The 21,364-nt window shown below is 53.5% G+C and overlaps 1 protein-coding gene across 3 annotated transcripts; it reads right to left on the reverse strand.

Moving 5' to 3' along the window:
- Nucleotides 1–13: 13 nt before the first annotated feature.
- On the reverse strand, nucleotides 14–20,911 carry STARD3 (StAR related lipid transfer domain containing 3). Of its 3 annotated transcripts, XM_039873611.1 has the most exons (15): nucleotides 20,757–20,911; nucleotides 9,052–9,324; nucleotides 6,207–6,284; nucleotides 5,747–5,824; nucleotides 5,572–5,625; nucleotides 5,051–5,168; nucleotides 4,729–4,827; nucleotides 4,451–4,503; nucleotides 3,969–4,061; nucleotides 3,214–3,276; nucleotides 2,948–3,043; nucleotides 2,493–2,572; nucleotides 2,297–2,401; nucleotides 1,045–1,138; nucleotides 14–574 (listed from the first exon to the last, which is right to left on the reverse strand). In XM_039873611.1, exons 2-15 carry the CDS (start codon nucleotides 9,271–9,273, stop codon nucleotides 470–472), a joined length of 1,338 nt encoding a protein of 445 aa, XP_039729545.1. In that variant the 5' UTR covers nucleotides 9,274–9,324; nucleotides 20,757–20,911; the 3' UTR covers nucleotides 14–469. The 3 variants fall into 3 exon arrangements, with proteins under 3 accessions (XP_039729545.1, XP_039729546.1, XP_039729547.1); XM_039873612.1 differs by lacking the exon at nucleotides 6,207–6,284; XM_039873613.1 differs by lacking the exon at nucleotides 4,729–4,827.
- Nucleotides 20,912–21,364: the final 453 nt, after the last annotated feature.

Below are 21,364 nucleotides of genomic sequence, written 5' to 3' on the forward strand. Positions count from 1 at the left end.
AATATAAAAAAAAAAAAAAGTGCGGACACAGCAGGCAGATGAAGGGGCTCCTGTACCTTAACACTGGTGACAAGGCTACTCTGGCCTCCATCTTGCCCAGGGACTCAGCCCTCACCTACCAAGTCTGAGGCTCCCATTCCGGACCCTGCCAGTGGCTAGGCAGGGGAAAGAGGATCCTCCAGGAGGCGGGGACATCATGTAAACAGCAGCAGGACAGACCCCGCCCGCTTCCATGGCCGGGCCCCGGCGTCCAGATGCTCTACCCTACAACCTGCTCAAGGCTGTGGCTCCCAGGCACAGCAAAGCATGGTGGAGGGTGGTAGCTTGGGGCCAGGGGGCTGCCATGGGAGGAAACTTCTTTCTCCCACTGTCTGAGGCTAGGTCCTCCATGGGCAGTCCCATGGCCCCTCTCTGGCTCTGGAGGCTGTGGCGACAGGACCCTGGCCTGCAGGGTGGCGATGGGGCATGGTTACGCCCGGGCCCCCAGCTCTCTGATGCGCTGCCGCAGGTGAAAGGCAAATTCAAACATGGTGGCTGCGAGGCTCTGGTGAATGAGGTACCTGGGCAGACGGCCCTAGGGAAGGTGGGAAGAAGTTCCAGGCCCAGGCCGGCTTGCCCTCGGCAGGGGCTCCCCACAAGCAGGCACTCCCTTCTCAACAACTGGCTTCAGTGGGGAGTGCTCTGGGCTAGAATGCAGGTGTAGCTCTGGCATGCAGCCTAGGCGCCCCCACCCCCCTCACCCCTGGCAGGAAGAACATGCTGTGCCCAGGTCTTGGCTCTAGCCACACAAACAGACCCAGGAAGGGCTGGGTTGGCAGCCAGCCACCCCTCTTTGGGACCTCAAGAGTCAGAGGTAACAAACAGGAGGCACAGGCCCTCTAGCAGCTCAGGGTGAGAAGACCATCCAGACCCTGCCCCAAATTTGACAGTAAGAAAGGAGGTGGAGAGCAGCAGAGACCCTGAGCAGGGCAGGGAGTCCCAAAGGTCACACAGCAGAGCCTTTTCCACTCCATCAAGCCTGCCTTGCAGCCCTAGCACCCCCACCTTGAGATCTGTGTTAAGAATCCAGATGAAGGTGCAGACACGGGGATTACTGGCTGACTTGAGCACGATGAAGCCCCCAGGACCATTCTCTCCCCTAAGGAGAGAGACATCGTTGCAGGTGGGACCTTGGAGCCAGGCAAGGCCCCTGACACTCCCAACCCATTCTTGGCTCATCTTGGACTACGGTGGAAGAGAGAAGGGAGCTGATGGTCTAGCGACTGCTACCCGGCCTGAGCAGGGACCAGAACAGGTGTCCTAGAGGCCACAGCCCTCCATCCCCACCCACTGTGAAGCTTAAACCCTTTTATAACAGCCTGCCGATGTTTGCACACCCCTAGTGGCAAGGAGCTCACCACCCTTCCAACCCTCATCTACTCTGTCCAATGAGTCTAGGTCAAGTCTAGCTGTGAGGGGGTGGGCTGGTCGGGCACTTCTCACCCCTGCCAAACTCGGGCGGCAGGGGGGCAGTGCAGTGCTGGTGGGCTCCAGGAGGGTGCACCCTTTGGGTCAGGGCCTGGGCTGCATGGTTCATATCTATTTAATTTGCCCACAACTCCACAGAGCACTCCTAAGCCCACTACATAGATAAGGAATTTGGCATTTTGAGAAAAAACGAGTTTGCCTGTCACCCTGCAAGTCTGTGGTGTTACTTGGACCAGAGTCCTGGTCTGATGCTCGAAGAACTGTGCTCCTCTGTAGAACCCCAGGAAGGATGAGGGAAGAGTAGGGTATCTGGGAGAAGGCTATCTGCAGTACTAGAGTCTAAGATTAGACAGAAAGAAAACTGCAGAATGCCCCGGCACAGCAGCAGGGAACGCTTAACTCCTCTTCCTCTGGTGGGACTTCTGAGAGCTCCAGGAGAAAGGCAAGTCAGCAGGGTGGGGAGAGGAGGAGGAAAGGGAACTAGAGTCTCCTCAGGCAGGAAGGTGAAAGCCCAGAATGCAGAGCCTCCTGCTCAGGTCGCCTGGACCAGCGTAGCCTCATGGCTCCCGGCTCTCTTCCCTGGTCTACCCCTGGAGCTGCCCTCGAGCGCGGGTGGCATGGTTCCAGCCATTATTCCCTAAGTCTCCAGCAGACAAAGCAGCTGATTAGCAGGATTAGGGGCCAGGAGGGGCAAAGCCCAGTGGGATAGGGGACAGGAAGGAGGCCTCAGCAGGACATAGTTCCCAGCTGTACATGCTGTACCCTGCCCTGTTCTCACAGCCACCGGGGTGGGGGAGGGGGCAGGTGGGAAGGGCAAGGCGAGGCTCACCTGACATATTTGTGTGTTGGGGGCTTGGCACAATGGGTGGCTGCAATGCCTGATGACAGGTATCGGTCTCTGCGCCGCTCGATGCGTCGGACATTCACAAAGTCCCTGGGGGAGGGAGGGTTAGGTCAGGGGGTGCAAAGCCCAAGATGCAGAGACAGGAGGCCTGCTTGAGAGGAGGAGCCTGGTGGCTACTCACCTAGGGGAGACCACACCACCTGCAGCCCCCGCAGAGACATCGTAGGAGACGAGGGTGTTGTCCTCCACTCTCTGTAGGATCTGTGGGCCGTCAGGAGAGAAGTGAGGTGCAGCTCACCCCAGGAGAACCCCAAACACAGGGTCTTGGCACCACAGGGAACCCCGCAGGCCAGCCTGCTCTCTGTTCAGGTCCTGAGAGCCATTCCCATTCGGGAGTGCTGGGCCTGGCACTCTGTGAGCATTCCTTTCCACTTTCCTGACCCTCTCCGAGAGGCACTGTCGCCCATCCCCATTTTATAGATGGGGAAGGAAGCTGAGGCAGAGAGCAGTTCAATGACATGACCCAGGTCCCCCTGCGGGTAACTGGTCATGTTGGGGCATGACTGCCCTGACCTACCACATCACTCAGCCTCTGCCCTGATAGGTGGCAAGGTCGGGACCCCTGGCTCAGCTCACCTGACAGGCGGTCACTGTCTTGTTCCACAGAACCATCCTCTCAGGCTGCAGGATCACCTCCTGGTACACCAGCTCCGCGGGGCAGGGCAGGAAGGTCTGGAACAGGGCAGGTGGAGGGCTGGGTGGTGCCAGCTATGCTTGGGCACACTAGCCCTCCCCTCTTGGTGGGGAGAAACCTGCCAGAGGGCCCCTTGGCCCCTTCCTGGAGTCCCAGACAGAGCAGGAGGCTCCAGGACACTCCAGAAACACCCACTTCTCTCGCTCACCTTCAGGATGAATGTCTTGCCGTGAAAGGGAATCTCGATGGTGTACACAGTGTCCCCATATTCCTGTGGGAGGGACGGAAGGGTAGCAGGGAGGTGGGAGGAGGATGAGGAAGGGTATGGGGTAGCAGATGGGCTGCTGGAGCCAGAATGGGTGACAGGTAGGTCAGGTTTTCAACAACTCAGGGCAGAAAACTCTAGGAGTCTGCAGATATTAGAGCAGCCGTTAAAAAAACAGTGCTTCTGACTAACGTCCAGCAACAAGGAGAGAGAGGCTTTTGATATCAAGTTAAAAGACAGAAACATAGCTGTGGCTGCAACCACCAAGAACCATGTCTCCAAGCCGACAAGGGCTGCCAGAGGGACTGGCCAGAGAAAGGAAAAGGGTGGGATGTTTCTCCTCTGTTTTCCAAGCTCTCCGCTATCTTTTTAGATAATATTGTTTTGATCATGAAACGAAACACCAGACACAGGGCAGAAGCCTGGCTTCGCCTTCAAAGCTGAGCTGAGGGAGCAGAGCAGCAGGAGGTGAAGCTGCGGGGAGGTCATGGGGAGGGGGAAGCAGTGGGGAGGGGCAGTGGAAACACCCGATCCAGCCTGACCTCCTGCCAAGTGGCTGACCCCAGGGCCCGGCCCCCTCTCCTGCTCTCCTGCGGCACGGATATGGTTCCAACTCGAATCTTATTTCTCAGACCTCAGAGAAGGGAGTGAACCTCCCAACACACATAAGCGGGTCAGGTGGGAGAGAGGTTTCTTACATTATTCTTTTCGAACTTCCAGTTCTCCTCCTGGGCCAAGATCTGGTCCACCACCGCCATGGCCTCCTTACCCTGGTGGATGTACTCCCGCTCCTGGCCAGGGAGGGGAGGCAAGAGGGGGTCAGCCTCGGGCCTGCACCCCATCTTGTTTGTGGCGGGTTCTTTCTCTAGACACTCCACACGTCTCATGGAAGCCTGACCTGACCAGACATGGGGTGTAAGCTGGTCTCCTGGGCCCTGCAGGGCTCCGGGGGCCAAGAGCTGTGACTGTGACTGTGGCTGCTCCCACTGGTTCCCAGGTATGAGGCAGACCAGTGGGCCTGACAGACAGTGGGGTCAACGCTCGAATGGGTACTGACTGGCATTTGGGCTGCTGAGGTCCACCCCCTGCTGGGAAGCCCCTGCCCACCCTGGCTGAACCCAGAACTGGCCCTTCTCCAGGTGCCCACTCAGAAGGCAGGGTGGGGTGGGCAGCCAAATACCTGGGCAGAGAAGCTTTTCTTCCCAACTTCTTCATCTGATTCATTGTCAGACCCTGCAGAGAACGAGCTCAGATGACAATGGGAAGAGGTGGGGAGAGAGTGGGGAGAGAGTGGGGTTCGGTACAAATGCAGGATGTGGGGGGATGGAAGCGTGTGTGTGGGAGGGGGTTGCTGGCTTTCCCCAGGGAGCCCGTAGAAGGAATAGAAATAGACCCAGCCTACCCCACACCTTATAAAGCCCCTCCCTGAAGGTAGTTCCCCACCCACCAACCCATCACCTGCAAAGGATTCTGGGGGTGAATAGAACTGGCCCTCGGACAGAGCTCCAGAGAAGAGTAGGGGTCCGCGGGCGACAGCTGCCTGGGCAGCAAGATACCCTGAGAGAGCAGACATGGTCAGCCATTGTTCCAGACCAAGAACAGTCAAACCTTGGCAGCCCGGAGAACCTCCGCCCGGGGCTCACCCTTAGGCTCTTGGAAGCTGCTCGACTTGGCAATATGGCTCAGAACTGGCTTAGAACTGGCTCTCATGCCTGAAACTCTCCTCTCTTGGGGCTGGGATGACCCTCACTGTCCCCCACCCCATACCCCTAACACTCACATCGCTCCTCCTCCGCCTCCTGTGGTAGGACTTTGAAGTCAAGGAACCAGGTCTCCAACCAGGCAAGGACAAAGGAGACGATGGGGAGCAGGTAGCCAAATGCTCCTTTGCTGAGCAGCTGTGGAGGGAGGGGGCTGAGCTCCATGGGAGAGGGTCATCCTAAACCCAGAGCAGAGACCCCTCCTTGGGCTGTCGACTCTGGCATACATCCCTCTCCTAGTACCAGCTGCTTGGGGACCCTCTATGGCACATGCCTCTGAGATGGATTAATGAATTCTACAGGATAAACTGAGGTTAGACTGGAGGATGAAAAACTTTGTTCTTGGGGCTGCAATGGGGGCAAGCAGAAGAAGCCAGTGAAGATGATTCTTTAGAAATATCAAAGGACAGGATGTCTCTTCACTTCAACCCTGACAATAGGGACAGAAACCCAAAATATGAGAAATGGTCTCTTCTTAGGAGGAGAAGCCCATTACTCAGGCCAGACGCCCACCAGACCAGCCAAACCCAGAGCCACTGACCTCAGAGAGGATGACCTTGACAATGAGGAAGGCACTGGACACCAGCGTCGTTACCTGCTCAAGGGAAGGAAGGAAGGAGAAAGGGAAAGCAGACTGGAGAGTGAGTCTCCCTCCATCCCATCCCTGGCACCAGCCCCACGAGGGCCCCAGAACTGCCAAGAAAGTGGCTTCTTACCGCAATCACCCACCAGTGCCGGAGCCGTAGCACTGCGTAGCCCAGGAGCAGTCCCGAGAAGCGGAAGAAGGCCAGGACCTGGGGGCCAGAGGTGGGGGAGCCGTCACAGGCAAGCCGATGTCGCCTACCCCTTTTGAAGGCTGACCTCCCCCTCCAGTCCTGCTCCCCCAGGTTCCCTCCACATGGGTGTGCGTGCTGCAGGAGGAAATGTCTGGGTCAGTGTTTCTTTCAGGACACTTCGGATGTGACCTTCTTGGACAGGGGTTTTGTCTTGCCCTCCGACTGGGGGCTCTCTGAAGGTGGGGTCTCATTTAGGAAACGTTTTGAAGGCTGAAGGCTCCCTGAGGATGGGCACCAAGTCTCTCTGATCAGGTGAGAATGTGCGTTTCCAAAAGAAGAGAGTCCAGCCAGAGTCATGTCCCTGCTCCCTCTCTGCCCCCAGGACCCTACGGTCACTCACAAAGATGTCAAAGAAGGAAGTTTTAAAGTTGTAGTGGATGATCTCCTGCTCCAGGTTCTTCTGGATACCTGTGTTGGTCTGGAAGAGGGAGATACAAACAGCTCTGCAGGCAAAACCCAGTCCCCGGGGCTGCCCCTCACCTCCCGGAATGGGGAAGAGGCAGGAGGAGGGGGAACCTGGAGGAGAGGCTGTCAGTGCTAAGTCATTGCCCAAGGAGGTCCCGGAAGCAGCAAGGGAGTTCAGCCAGGGGCCTGGGGCCCCAGCACTGATACTGTTCCTCTAAGGATCCAGGAGGCCTAGGCTGGGCTTGAGCACTGACGCTCATGGGCACACTGCCCAGGAAGGGGTAGGCTTGGAGGGGCTTGGGGCCGTGCAGGGGAGGTAATGAGCCCCATGCAGGTAGGTAGGGCTGGCTGACAGGGTGCTGGGAGCCTGCTTCTCACATAATTTGATCTCCCTCCCCCAACTGCGGTGCCCACCTTCCCAGCCAACCATCCATCTGGGGTGATGGGGGCCGAGGGTGGGCAGTGGTGTCAGACGGAGCCCCAGGTGGCAAATCAATTGATTAGGTTTGTGCTTAATAGGTAAAATCCATCACGCTGCTAGAGAGAATGGCATGGAGAGTGAGCAGACTTGTCCTTGCCCCTGTCCCTGCCCTGGCCACCCACACATTTTCAATGCGACCTCTGAAACCTTGGCTAGGGAGTGAGAAGGTCTGAAAGAATGCCAAGAGCCAGACTGTAGCCTGAGGGGGAAGACCCTTCACGACCACCTAGACCGAGGCTTCTAATCTCTGGCAAATGATTTGAATTTAGGGTGGAGGGCTTGTTAAAGATACAGATGTTCAGACCACTGAGTCTGAATATCAAGGTGAGCTGAGCATCTGAAAACTTTATAAAGTTCCCAGGTGATTCCGATGCTCAAAGAGGGAGCCAGCAGTCTGGACAGCCCCCCAACCCCCACCACCACTGATGCTAGAAATCCCCTCTATATCCCCTCCACGTGCCTCTACTTCAAGACCACCTTGAGCCCTCCAGAGTCCAACGCCCCCATCCCCTGGCCTGACACCCCATCCCATCCAACCCAGGCCCTCTACTTTCTCCTTAAACTGCTCCCGCTTGGGCTCCACAGCCCCTCCCACCTCTAACAGTTATTGTCCCTCACAGCTCTGTCCTCCACCCTTTTCTCTTTACAGAGAACTCCCCCTCCACCGGGGTACCCGCCTGAGCTGACTGCATCGGGACTCAGGAGAGCCGAGTCCCTGTTCCAGCTTTGCCAGTATCTGGCAACAAGACCTTGTGCAGGACTTGCAACCTGCTGGGGTCCTCGTACCCACCTGGTCTGTTGGAGAACTAAAAATATACAAGCTCCAAAATACAAAAATAAAACTATAAAGTTGAAAGTAAAAATTTTAATTGTCTACCAAGTGAAACATTATGCTAACTCTACTAACTGTTAAATCCAGCATTCTGAAATTTTTCATTACATTTGAAAACAATTTGGAGGTTATGTTTTTTCCCTTTGCAAGAATTCCCAAGTATGCATGATGACTGCTGAGCTATTACAGCCGATACAGCCAGATCATTTCAAAAGTAAAATCAAAATATTTTTCAGCTTTCTTCTGGCAAGAAAATATATATTGAATGAAGGATGTGGGTAAATTTCAGTGCTTCCTTTGATGTTGGATGGGACCTTCAAAAGGAAGAATTGCTAAGGCCTCAGAAGCTCTCTGAACAGCCCTGAACCTTGCTGGGCCTCAGCTCTTTCATCTGTAAGACGGTCCCTAAGGTCCCTTGTGGTTGTGGCTCTATCTCACTGAAGGTGCCAGCTCATCTCTGTGGACAAAGGACAGTCACCCTGAGACCCCTACCTTGTCCTCCAACCCAACATGCCCAGAATCAAACTTATCTTCTTCACCCCTAAACCAGCCCCTTCTCCAAATTCCTCACTTCTATCAACAAAGTCATCCTCTTCCTGTCACCCGAGTTTGAGACCTGTAGAAAAGTCATCTGTCATCCAGAACTGTCTCATTTTGCAGAAGGAAAATGAGGGGAGGCTCAGAGAGGCTCCCTCGCAGAGATCCCAGTTAATGCAAAGAAGCTGGGATAAGACCGAGTCTGGGATGCCCTGTTCCCACAGCTTCTGCTTCTGTGGTCAGGTCCTACTCTGCCCGTCAGTGCCTGGAGATGAGGCCTCACTGCCAGCTGCCGAGCACTGCACAGAGGGCGGGGGGTGCTGCCCCTGTGCTGAGAGGCAGCTCCATCTCCAGGCTGCTAAGTGGCATCTCATCAAACCCAGAAAGCCAAACTGGGGGGCAATGGAGGAGTGTCCAAAATGGGGAGGGAGAGCTAAAAGCCCCTGGCAACCGGGAATTTTTACTGGTTCGCTCCCCATCATACCCTCTGTTTTAGCACAGTGCCTGGGACACAGCAAGAGCTCAAAAAATGTTTGTTGAACAAATGAGTGAATGGATGAAGCCAGAGAGCAATGTAGGGCAGGAAGAAGACAGAGGTTTCAATAGCTCAACCAGAGCTGGTTGCGGTCCCTCCTCCTTTCTCAAGAGTGTCCACTAGGGGGACAGAATGGCACAGAGCTCAAGAGTGTACACTCCCGAGCCACAGGCTCTGGGTTCAAACCCCGCCTCCTTCATATTACTTGCTGAGAGACCTTAAACAAATGGCTCAACCCTTCTGAGTTCCATTTTCTTTCTCTGGAAGGTGAGAACAGCTGTTCTTCGCATTTTTCATTTCTCCTGGAAATCAACCCTCCCATATGGCAGATGGAGTAACTGAGGCTCAAATGTGCCCCGCAACATGGCTCGTGCCCCCAGCCTCACCCTACTCACATTCAGCTCAATGATCCAGAGCAGGGAGATGAAGAGCAGATCGAAGGTAACAAAGAGACAGAAGGTGCGGCGGACATCAGAGATAGTCTGGCGCTTCTCGGGAGGTGGCAGGAGAAAGTGCGAGGAGAGGCTCTGGCTGTGGGACAGTGACGAGCCCAGGGAGGCCACGGCTGGCAGGTTGCGCTCCAAGTCGCTGGCCAAATCCCCAGACAGTTTCTTCATCCTGGCGGGCCCCCACCTCAAGGCGGGAAGGGTGGGGCCTCAGTGGCACAGCTGGAGGGGAGACGAGGTGGCTGGGTCAAGTCATGCATGTCAGGGTCCTGGAGGTCGTGTTTACTTCCTTATCCCTTCACACACAGCCCCCAGGGACCCCATTTGTTTCCAAACACACTCCCTCTCCCTCCCAACCCCACAGCCCAGGGCTCTCTCTGCCCAAACTCCCTCCAGCAGCCTGACTTCCAGGCTGGAGGGGTTTGAGCATCCCTCACACTATCCTCCTTCCTCACCATCCCCTGCAAAGCCCAGGAGCCCCAAGGTTCACCCTTGGAGGGCTCTGCGGGGGGGGGGTCCTCCCCACTGCCTGGGGGCACAGTCTGCTCCTGCCAAGCCCAGCCCTGTGGTTCAGCCTCTGGTCCTGTCAACAGCCTCACGGCCTGCCCCCACCCCAGGAGAAGAGGGCCCCAAGCTCTCTGTTCTTTGTTTTCCAAGCACAAAGCCACATTCCCTCCCAGCAGCCAGCCCTCTCCTCCCACCCCCTAATCCATGGCAACTGGGAGGGACATCTAGAGCAGCACTCTGCGCTGGGACAGCGGGTATGGAGGGAGGACATCTCGGTCCCTTCTCTCTAGCTCCACCCCCACCACCCCACCTCAGGCTCAACCACCACCGTTTCTCTCCTGGACATTACGACATGCTCCTAATGGGTGCTTCTCTCATCCTGCAACAACCACTTCTCTACACAACAGCCAGAGAAAGCTTTTCGAAACATTAAATCGGACCCTGCTGTTCCCCAGTTAGATTACAACCCTCCACAGCCTCCCACAAGTCCGGGGATAACAGCGCCCTCCTCACCTGCCCTCGCCATGTCGTCTAGGCTCTACGGCGTGTAGTTCTGCCACGCTCCTCCCACAGCTCCTCTCAGGAGGCCTGCCACATGCTCACTGCCACTGCCACCCTGGCCTTTTTTCAGGTCCCTAAATGTGGCAGTCCGGTCCTGCCTCGGGACCGTGGACCTAGCTCTCCCAGCTGCGTTGTAGAGTGTTCTACCTGGTCCTTTCAACTAGCAGCTCAGAAGAGTCTCCTACCCTCCTGTCCCCAGTCACAGTGGCATGTATATAGACTCTTCGGTGAATTCATCATCTGAAATGATCTTATTTATTGTTCTGCAAACTCCACAGGCGCAGGGCCTTTACCTGACTTAGTCACTGCTGTCTCCTAGTGCCTAGCACAATGCCTGGCACCTAACAGGTGCTGAATGATTGACTGTTGAATAAATGGATGATGCAGAGGATCTCCTGGGCCTCAGCAACATGCTATGCAGCAGAGAGGGCCAGAGCAAACCCTAAAGAGAATAAGAACCAGCCACTATCCAAGGCTGGCCCTGAGCTCCACAGCCTATAACACAGGGCCCATGGCCATGTTTCATGCCCACATAGGGCAGGATGGTTCTTCCTATTCTACAGGTAAGACAGCCAAGGCTCAGAGAAGTGAATGGACTTACCCACACCTTAACTGCCTATGCAACCATGAAGCTGAAATGCTAATGAACCCTAGAGACAAAAGAGGCCCCCGGTCACTCCATCCCTGCAGCCCTTGGGCCTGAGGACTCTGTTCCACCAATTGGCTGGCAAGGGGCCTTAAGAGGCCTGGTCCCCTGGGTGAGAGAAGGAAAGGTTCAGTCTAGAGCCAGAGAGAAGTGACTCAGTGTGGAGGGGCCTGAGCTTCTGGGACTTGATCAAGTCTCCCTCAGTCTTCTCACAGGTCAGGAACAGGGGACAGGTTTGGAGGCCAGTGGGAGCGGGGAGCCCTGGATGATTGACTCTGACCCTGGGAAGGCAAGATCTAACCAGTCTCTCTATTGATTCACTGTTTCCTCTAAACCTTTGCTATATGTAATACCTGCCACAGCCCCCTCAATCTACTAAGTCCAAAACAAGCCTCAAGTTTGTTGCAAGCAAAAGGTTCTGAGCAAGCCAGTTCATCCATCCCTCTGCTTCTGCACAAGCCCCAGTGGAGAGCAGCTGACATATCAGCAAAGGCATCAGCCCAAGACCACCCCCCAATACCACACTCTTGGAGGTCCCCATGAGAAGCTCATCTGGAGGGTACTGAAGGAAAGCTGGGACCAGCTGTAGAAGGAGGATGTCAGAGGACGGATGTGACAGGCTGCCGGCAACGGGACCCCCCAACATTGATCAGCCAGACCTGGTACCAGACTGCAGGATCAGCGCATCCCTCACTGTGACAGGGCTGCAGCTCCAGGGTACGTGACATTTCCTTGTCTCTAATAGGCCTCTTGTCTCTTGCCAGACCTGTCTCTATCTCTCCCCTTTCCTGTCTGTCTCACAAACTACCTTTCTATCTTTTCTTTGTGTCTTTGTACTCCCTCTCCCGTGCCCATTTTTATTTTGCCCCGAGTCTTCTTCCCCATCTCTCTCCCATTTATGTCTTCCTCTCCATCACCATCAGATTTCTCCCTTTTTCTCTTACATTTCTCTCTTTCTCTCTCTCTCTTCTCCATCTGCCTTCACTCTGTCTCTCTCTCTCTCCTTCCTTATCTCACTGCAGGGTGCGATGGCTTTCCTACTCCTAGTCTGCTCCTGTGTCTGTCTTTCCCCCTGGCTTTCTCCCTCCCTCCCTGGGGACAGGACTTGGGTGGCAGCAGCTTGGGTGTGAGACGCACTCAGCACTGACACTTGCGCACCCAGACATCCCTGTTGAAGCGAGAGACATAGATGGAGCTGAGAGCAGAGGTGTCGGGGAGTCTGGGAGCTATAGATGCGAGGGCTTGCGGGAGCCAAGAATGGGGGCTCTGAAGCAGGGGTGGAGAGGGCTGGCCGAGAGTCGGCGGGGGCAGGGGGACATGCTATATCGCCCTCTCCCTATGAAAGCAGCTCAGAGTCCAAATAAGCCAGAGTAGAGCAGAAGGAGCACTGGTTAGGAGTTAGGACCTGGACCCCAGTTTAGGCGCAGCCACTAATCCTAAGTAACTTTGGGCAAGTCCTTCTCACCAAGGAAAAAGGTCAATGGTTTTTAAAAACCCCTTTAAGAGAAACTTAAAAATATAAAAGAAAACCTTACTTGGAACCTTAATATATAACATAGATGAAAACAGAACTATTATGGGGCCTGCCATAGAAGATGGCCACAGAACCCCACCAGTCAGCCTTTCCTCAAACTCCAGGGTTACCCTGAGGCACCTCCTTGGGTGCACCCGCTCGGATGACTTTTGAAGTCATCCTTTGAGGGGGCCTTTTAGCTCCCTCAGACCACCTGCCAGTCTAAGAGGTGAAAATCATCTTGGCCTGGAGTTGCCCTTAGCAGTCCCCAAAGTACTTGTTCTCTGGCCTTTGAGGGTGGAAGGTAGCAGCGCCAGCAGAACAGCTAGGCATGGCCTTCACCCCACAGTACCCACCCTCCTGGTAAGGGGGAGAGGCAGGAATGAGTGTTATGAGGCTGGAGACAGCAGAGCTGCCACCCAGCCCCCTGAGAGTAGCACACCCCCCGCCCGCCAAGCCCACCACCTGCTGTCACCGGCCCCTCCCGTGCGCCTTCAGAGATGTCAGGAGTGGAACAGCACGTGTGGTGTGAAGGAGCCCGCCTGGGATGGCTGCAGACTTGACACTCAATGTGTGTTTGCGGAAGCTGAGCTGCTAAGGCTTGGGGAGAGTGGGAGGGGGAAGGAAGGAAACTGGAGGTTTCATCATCCAAGGTTTGAAAGGAAAGGAGTGGGGAGGAGTAGCCAAATCAGGTCTCTGGGCACAGTAGAAAGCTCCCGGGGCGAAGGAGAGGTGGGCACGGGCCCTCACGTCCCCTCCCAGGCTTCTCTTACCCCAGGAAGTGCTAGTACCGCCCAAATGCAATCGGAGCTGTTGGGTGGGGCCCCAGACTCAGGGTAGACAATAGCAGGCAGTTGACATTCTGGAAAGAGAACTGGACTCTGAAATCAGGGTTCAAATCTCAGTTTGCCCTTAATTAGCTGTGCAATCTGGGGCAAATATAACCATTCTGAGATTCGGTTTCTTCAGTTGCATTAAACAAAGGCAACAATAATGCACAGTAAATCCTCAATGTCACTGATAGATTCTATGACTTTAAGTGAAACGATGCATAATGAAACTAATTTTACCACAGGCTAATTGATATAAACAAGAGTTAAGTTCCCACGGCAACGTTATAATGAAATGATGTTGAACCAAACAACGTTTATTTGAGGACCTGCTGTACTTAATGCCACAGACGGTACACTTAAAAATGGTTAACATGGTAAATGTTATGCTATGTATATTTTACCACAATAAAAAAGGCAACAATAATTGCTACCTTCTAGGGCTGGCACCTGTGAAAGTGTCAGGAGGAAGTACAGCAGATGTTTGGTCAGTGGTGGTTTAAATGGATTAAATAGCTGACAAGACCATTCAGGTGAGAGAGAACCTAAGTGTGTGTGTGTGGAGAGTAGGGTGGGAGGGAGCTTATATATTACAGTGACATGTAATAAAATCCCCCAAAAGTCCTGGGTTCAAATTTGAGATCTACAATTCACCTGCCAAGTGACCCAGAGCAAGCTCTCTGAGCCTTCAGTCCAGGTGCCCTCATCTGTATATAAAAAGGGCCAAGATACTCCAGCTCCAGGCAAAGGTGAACTCCCAGGTGGGGGTGGGGGTAGGAAGTGGGGGGAGCTGTCCTGGTTCCCTGCACAGGCTCTCAGGGGGAGTGCCAGGACTGATCTCTGATACTACCCCTTCCCTTATTGTCTGGCCCCACTGCAGTTCAAAGTTCCCATCCCTCCTCCCATTTACCGCCAGTTCCCAATTTCCACAGTTCTTAGGTGGCAGGGGTACAGAAGAGGTCCTTGCCAGCCCTCAGTCACACCCCAGGCCGGAAGCTCCAGCCATCTCTCAGCAGCTCAATACCTCAGCCGCCATTTCCTGGCCAAGGCAAGTTTGCAATCTGAACAATGCCACTTACTCGCTGTGCAAGCCTTAGAGGCTGCATCTAGAAATTGGGGATACCTGTCTTGATCCTGGGCTGTCTGGGGAATCAGAGAAGAGAGCATGGAAGTGCATGGAACAGTGCAGAGTAAGTGCTCAACAGATATTCACCACTGCCATCTCTGAGTCTCCTTGTCCTCCCAATCTCTTCTGGAGGACTGGGCCAAACTGTACAAGTTCCAGCTAGGATGTGCTCCACAGAGCTGTGTTCTGTGACTCCAGGATAGGAGAACAAGTTTCATCTATATCCAAAAATAATCCACATTTCTGGGCAGTGTGGCTTCTCCTGGGGCCAAGGGGGCAGTGGACATAAGTTCTTAACACCTCCCTCTCTCTGCATCCTCAGGAAACACTAGAATTAGCTCCACACTGCCACAGGGCCTTCCCAGCGGGCCTCTAACTCAGCATAAATCAGGAGGAATCAGTGAAGCTGAGAAAGAACCGGACTCCACGCCAGGAGAAGGTTCAAACCCTCAATTTCCAGTGTTACTACTCACTGAACCCATTTGTTTCTCAGTTTTCTCCTATGTAAAATGGGGATGACAGCAACACTTACTTCTTACAGGTATTTTAAGGATTAATAACTTACTAAAAGCAACGGCCTAGAACAGTTCCTGACACAGAGGGTTAGCTAGTACGACATCCGTGCCTCTTCTCTAGAGAAAGACACAGTCTTGAGCTCTGACTGCCTCCATGAGATGGCTTCAGGCTAGGGCTACGGTTGTTCTGGGTCAAGCTGCCCTGTTAATGCCCAGGCTAATGGTGAATCCACAGACGGGAGGAGGCAGAGGCTCTGGGTGTGGAAGAGGTTGGCCTTGGCCCTGTCTTGCGGATGGCCAGCCTGGGAGGAAGGTGGTTCAGGGAGGGAGGAGAGCAGATCGAATGGGCCTGCAGTCCAACCAGATGGGCCAGGAAAGAAGAAACAAATCTGGCTGGCAGTGGCCTGTGTAGCACCCTGCAGACCCCCTCCTTTACTCACTGCCCGTCCCCCAGGAACTGCAGAGATGAGTGGACGGAAAATACTACAGCTCAGAGAGGCCTGCCCAACCTCCCAGCCAGGATGGGGCAGAGCTGACCCTAGAGGCATGCAGGCTTCCCCCTGTGATGGTCTGGGACCTACTAAACCCAAATGTAGCTGCTGCCTCCAGAGCCTCTTCTGGCCAGGGAGTGGGGTGTTAAAAGACCCCAAAGAGATTAACAGCCACCCAGCCAGGGCCTGTGGAGAGCCCAGTGTCCTCTCTTCCGCATCCAAACCATTAGCAAATCCTGTTGGCTTTTCCTTCAAAATCCAGCTAGCAACTGCCCACTGCTCACCACTACCGCCACCGTCACCTTGCCCGAGCTGTCATCTCTCACATGCTACAGCTTCCTGCCCACCACCCTGTCCTTGTCTCAAGTCTATTCTCAACACAGCAGCCTGAGTGATCAGAGAAAAAGTCAGACCACACCCCGTCCTCAATGCCCCAAACCTCCAATGGCTTCCAGCTCACCCGGAGTAATGGCCAAAGTACCCACCCTGGCCTCCAAAGCCCTCTTCCACTGAACACTCTGCTGCAGCCACACTGGTCCCTCTCAGTTCCCTGGACATACCAAACATGCTCCCACCCCAGAGACCGTGCAGCTGCTGTCTTCAGTCTGGAGCACCCTGCCCACCCCAGGTCTCTGCATTGCTTCCTTCCTCCATTCTGGTCTCTGTAAATACCCCTATGCCCCTTTGGTGAGGCCTTCCCTGAACTCCCTATTTAGCCCCACCCTTCATCCACTTACCCTGCTTATTGTCCATAGCACTCATCACTCCAGTATGTTTAGTGGTCTGTGTCTACTGCCTGTCTTCTCAAACTGGAATGCAAACTTCATGAGAGCAGGGACTCCCAGTGCTATGCTCGCTGCTGTGTGCCCAGCACCCAGAATGATACTAGGCTCATAGCAGATACTCAGGAAATGTGTTGAAGAACAATTTACACCCTTCTGTACAGGTGCACATGCACACACTCCCTGCCCAGTCCAGAGTGCCTCTCCGGTAGCTGGATTCCGCCCTCTGCTGTCTCGCCCTGCCCAGAGCCCAGGCACCCCCTCCAGCAGCACGCAAGGGGAACTGGTTTCCTGGACACTCTTAGGCAGAGTGGCTGCTCCACTCCCCTTCCCTGAGCCTGGACTAGCAGGGAGAGGGCTGGAGGTGAGTTAAATTCCTTACCAAAAGTCAAAGAAGGATTCAGCTTACTCTCAAGCAAGACCCTGTGGAGGGTCATAACCCTCCCCTAACACTCTCCCGACCACTGGCTGCTCCCACTGCACCCCATGGCTGACTGGTCTCCCTTTTGTGCCTCCAATAATACCCCTGTTCCCTCATTGTGGAACGACATCTTCCCGCTGGGGTAGAACTCTTGACTCTGCAGAGACCAGTTCAAATGTCACCTCCTGGGCAAAGCCCTCCCTTGCCCTCCAGACTTCTCTAACCACAGATCTCAGGATGCTGGTTCAGTACTTCCCTCACACACAGACCTGAGACTCACAGTCGTCTTTCCTTGAGTGCTTGAGGCCCAGGTCACAGTGTCTGGCCATGGTACATATCTAGTAAGTTTACTGGTGTGTGGTCTGTAATGCCCACCCTGGAACATGGGAAAGGGTATGGGTTTGAGGTTGGTCAGCAGACCCGGGGTCAAAAATCCAAGACTGTTCTTTATTAGGCTGTGTGCCCTTGACCAAATCACTTCCTGTACCTCAGTCTCACCTATAAAATGCAGACGATATAGTGTCCGCTTTACAGGATTAGAAATAACATACATGAAGTGCCTGTGCCTAAATAACGGTAACCATTACTACTATTTGGGGTCCTGGGCTAGGCATGTCCAGTGTGGGCACTCTGCCCAAACTGAGGGTCCCATCAGTACTGCTAGATGGAAGGATGGGCTCTGGCTTCAGGGAGCTGACCCAGCATGGCACATATTAGGCTCTCCTGTAATTCAAGGTTCAGTGGCCCATGCCATCAGCCTTGGCACATTTGGCTGACTGGCCCCTACTCTATCCCACCTGCAGAGAGTTTGGGAAGTTCTCTGGAGAAGTAGGAATTGAAGGAGAGGAGGACATGGCAACAGTGATCAAATCAGATATCAGAACTGAAGCTCCATTTCTCCCTGCCTTCTGTGGAAATGGAAAAGGAAGACTCAAGCCAAAACAGAAACTATATTCATCACCCCTCCCCAGCCCGGGAGGTTCTGACGGTATAGTTTACTAGAAAACCCTAACGAAGTGAGATCTTCAAAGCCCTTTTGCCCTCTCCACATGCCCCGACCTCTGTGATTCTATGACACTGGCCTAGTCAGGGGCTGGTGAGTCAGGCCCCACCCCACCCCTTAGTGCTGTTGTGTAATACCAGGGCTAATGGGTCAAGTTCTCAAGGTCAGTCTAGAAGGGGCCGGTCATCTTCCGGGAGAGATTTCAGTCCTATCAGCCCACTCAAGGGAAGGGTATTCCAAGGGTCGGGGTGGTTCAGCTCAGACTCCTCCCAGCACCAGCCCAGATGGGAAAAAAGCCAAGATCAGCCACTTCCCAGCCAGAAAAAGTTCAGAGGGATACACAACTGGTCAGATGGGATGGCTTCCTTGTTGCCTGTCCTACTGATGTGGCAGCTGCCCCTTTGGGATCTAAGAACCCGAGGCAGTTTCAGGAGACAGCTATGGACCTGGAATCAGGAGTCAGGAGCCAGTCTCTGCTGAATGATTTTGACCTTACTTGCCAAGTCTCAGCTTCCTCATTTGTGAAATGGAGCCAACAATCTCTGCCACTCAATGAAACAAGTATGAACTGTCAAATGTACAGGAATTTTGGTCTCACATGCACAACTCTAGGTGTGTGAGAGCCCAGTTTAAAGCAGCACACATATGCTAAAGCCTACAGTGTGCCAGACACTGTGCTAGTCCCTGGGGACATGCAGCAGTGTCTAGTAAGGGAAGCTGATAGATAAAAAAAATAAACGGTGCCATGCTGTACAGCTTTCAGGGAGGAATGAACAAAGGACCATGGCCTCCCAGAGAAAGGAGTATCTGACCCAGGCTGGAGTAGGTGAGGCTGGGAAAGCCACAGGGAGGAGCCATCTGACCTAGGCATTGAAGAGTATCTATTGCTGCGGGCATTCCAGGCAGGCAAAGCAGCATGAACTAAGGCCCAACCTCAGGTCTAAAGCACAGACCCAACTCACTGGCTGACCCTACCCCAGGGAGCCTGCCCCCAGACACTGGGTACCTCCTTAGGCATGATCCAGACATCCCCAGGGCATGGTCCCTGTAGGCTCATAACCCAAAGGGGCACTTCTTCATGGCCAATGAGGAAAGAAACGCCCAACTTTAGCAGAGGAGGCTGTCTCTTCCTCTGGCCTACCTCTGCTCCCCCTTTTCCTCTCAGCAAGAGCTCTGTTCAGAGGACCCAGCTCTCCATTCTTTGAGCCCATCACGCTGTTCGCCTGTCTCTGGTGAACTCATCCTCTTGCACTGAGGCCCCTAATTGTCGGCTCTTCTGTGAAGCTACCCTTGGCCTTTCTCTGCCTTGAGTTCCCAGAACTTCATGTACAGTTCTCTAGAATTAATGCTTGCCATGTAACATCCATTTCCAGATTCACTTCCTGAGCAGACTCAGAGTCTGGGTCTTTTTCACTCTTGAATCATTTGATAAATGTGAATCTTGGCCCCAATGCCCTCCACTCCAGCATTTTACTTATTTACAAAGAGCCAGGACTTGAGCCTCTGGGACAGAATGAGAAGCAAGCTGCATCAGCTGTCCTCAAACAGCTTGTGAAATTAAAAGCCATAACTACTGCTCTATATTGTTCTTATATAAACAATAGCTAACATTTATTTATTGAGCACTTACGTGCTCACGGTTTTAAGTCATATAAACACATTATTTCATTTAATCCTCACAATAACTATGAAGTAGGTGCATTACTATCTCCATTTTACAAATAAGAAAACTGAGGCACTGACTTCATTGAGTCACTAAACAGTATCAAAACCTAGGAACTCTGAGTCAGGAGTCTGCATTCACAACCACTATGCTATACGGTCTGGGTGCTGCAGGAACAGAGGGGCAATATTTAGCCTTTGGGGGTGGTGGGGAAGATGATCCAGAGACTGCCTGAGCAAAGCACTGAAGCACAAGTTGAAGATACCCTGGCAGGTCAGATTAAAAAAAAGGCTTTCTAAGAAGATTAAAAGGGCTTTCGTGCAAAGGCATAGAGACATGAAATAGCAAGGTTTGGGCATGTACATCCTACAATGTCATATTATTGGACCTTAAGGTGTATATAGGAGACATAGATCATAGAGAACTCTGTAAATTGTGCTAGGAATTCACCCTTTCCTATATGCAATGAAAAGCCATCAAAAGGTTTTAAGCAAAGTAGTGACACTATGAGACTTTTTAAAAAGGATCACAAGAGTTACAGTTTGGAGACTGAGTTGCAGACGGCCAGGACTGGAAGTTGCTGGGAAGCCACTGCAGTCATTCTGGTAAGAAACACATCGACAAAGGTGGTAACAAGAGATGAAGGTGTGGGGCCAGGTGTGAAGCATGTTCAGGAAGTTAGCTGGACTAGATCTCCTCTTAGATGTGAAAAGTGAGAGAGAGAGGAGATAATGCTCAGGTTTCTGGCTGGGATGGGTGGCAGAGGAAGAATGAATCTGCAGAGGAAAAGACCAGTTCAAGTTTAAACTCAGTGAGCTGCAGCTGAAGTGGAGCTGTCCAAGTGGTACTGAGGCTCAAGGGAGGGGCTGCCCTGAAGTTGTAGATCTGGAAGTGGTTTGGGTATTTAGGCGGTGTAAAGCTGAAGCCCTGAGAGTACACAGATGACCATCCAAATTCAGTGTACCGAGGGGCTGGAGCAGAGGAGAATGGGAAATGGTACTTCTGTCAGAACAGTAGGAAGAAAATAAGGAGACGCTGATGCAGAGGAATCCAAAAAACGGAGGTGGGGGCACGTGTGAATTATGTCAATTAAGAATGAATGTCAGCAGTTTTATGCACCTCTAAGAACTCAAGGAAGATACTTTAAAGGGCCCTTTTCATGTCAATTAGAGTTATTCACTGCGGTTTCCAAAGGAAGTTGGGGGAGACCGGATGTCTGTGAGACGCAGACCTACAGGAAACGTGTAAATATTTTCCTCATTAGGAATCCCTGACCCCTCCCTATATCCAACTCCTGCCCGTAAATACCCAGATACCGTCCTCCTCGCCTCTACCCTCACAGTGAACAGGGAGGCTCTACCCTGGCCCTATTGGGTGGGCGTGCCGCGGAAGGTCAGCCTCGGAGACCCCCGCCCCCTCGAAACTCGCACAAACAGAGGGAGGCCGAGCAGAGGAAGGGGGCGGAACCTGGGACGAGGGGGGTGTGGGAAGGGTCGGACGCAACCAAGAACGGACACCAGGCAAAGAGGCGGGATCCGCTAGCAAGAAAAAACCCTCGTGGCACTACCCAGTCCCAGTGACCTCTGCTGGACCCACCTGCTCCATGTCAGCCACCGGCCCGACTCTTCTGCCCCAGTAGCTACCCGGCTTCCCGGCACCAGCAGCGCCGCGGACCGGAAGGAGATCTTGCGGCGGCGCCACTTCCGCTGCTGAGTCCGCCCCGAGAATGAACCGGGACGTGCGTAAGGCTGCAGCCCCGCCCCTTCGCCTCAGCCTCGGTCCCCAAGCCCTTTGGCGCCACCCCCAAGGGCCAGAAATGAGGGCCGCAGCTAAAGTTCAACATCAAGAGGTTCTTCCTAAGGGTGAGGGAATGGGAAAGAAGCCCAAGTGCATCGTCGTAATTGGCTCACATAGGCCTAGCACAGTAGAAAAAAAGAGACCTTCTTCAGGGAGTGCTGGAGAGGACAGAATTTGGAGGAATCCATAATTATTCTTGAAGTACTTTTGTTCTCTTTCCTCTCGTTGCCTCTTTCTGCCATCTCTAGCAAGATCTAGAACTTTTGTGGTCCTTCCTAAGAGTGCCCCGAGCTGGTTGTCTGCAGGAAAGACTCCTAGACTAGAGGACTGGACACTAGGATCAAGTTGCTGACCCTTAGATGACCACCAACTAGGTCTTCCACACGGTGGTGGTGGGGAATCCGTTA

Source organism: Pteropus medius, unplaced genomic scaffold (genome assembly GCF_902729225.1).
Source record: "Pteropus medius unplaced genomic scaffold, Ma_sr-lr_union100, whole genome shotgun sequence".
NCBI lineage: Eukaryota > Metazoa > Chordata > Mammalia > Chiroptera > Pteropodidae > Pteropus > Pteropus medius.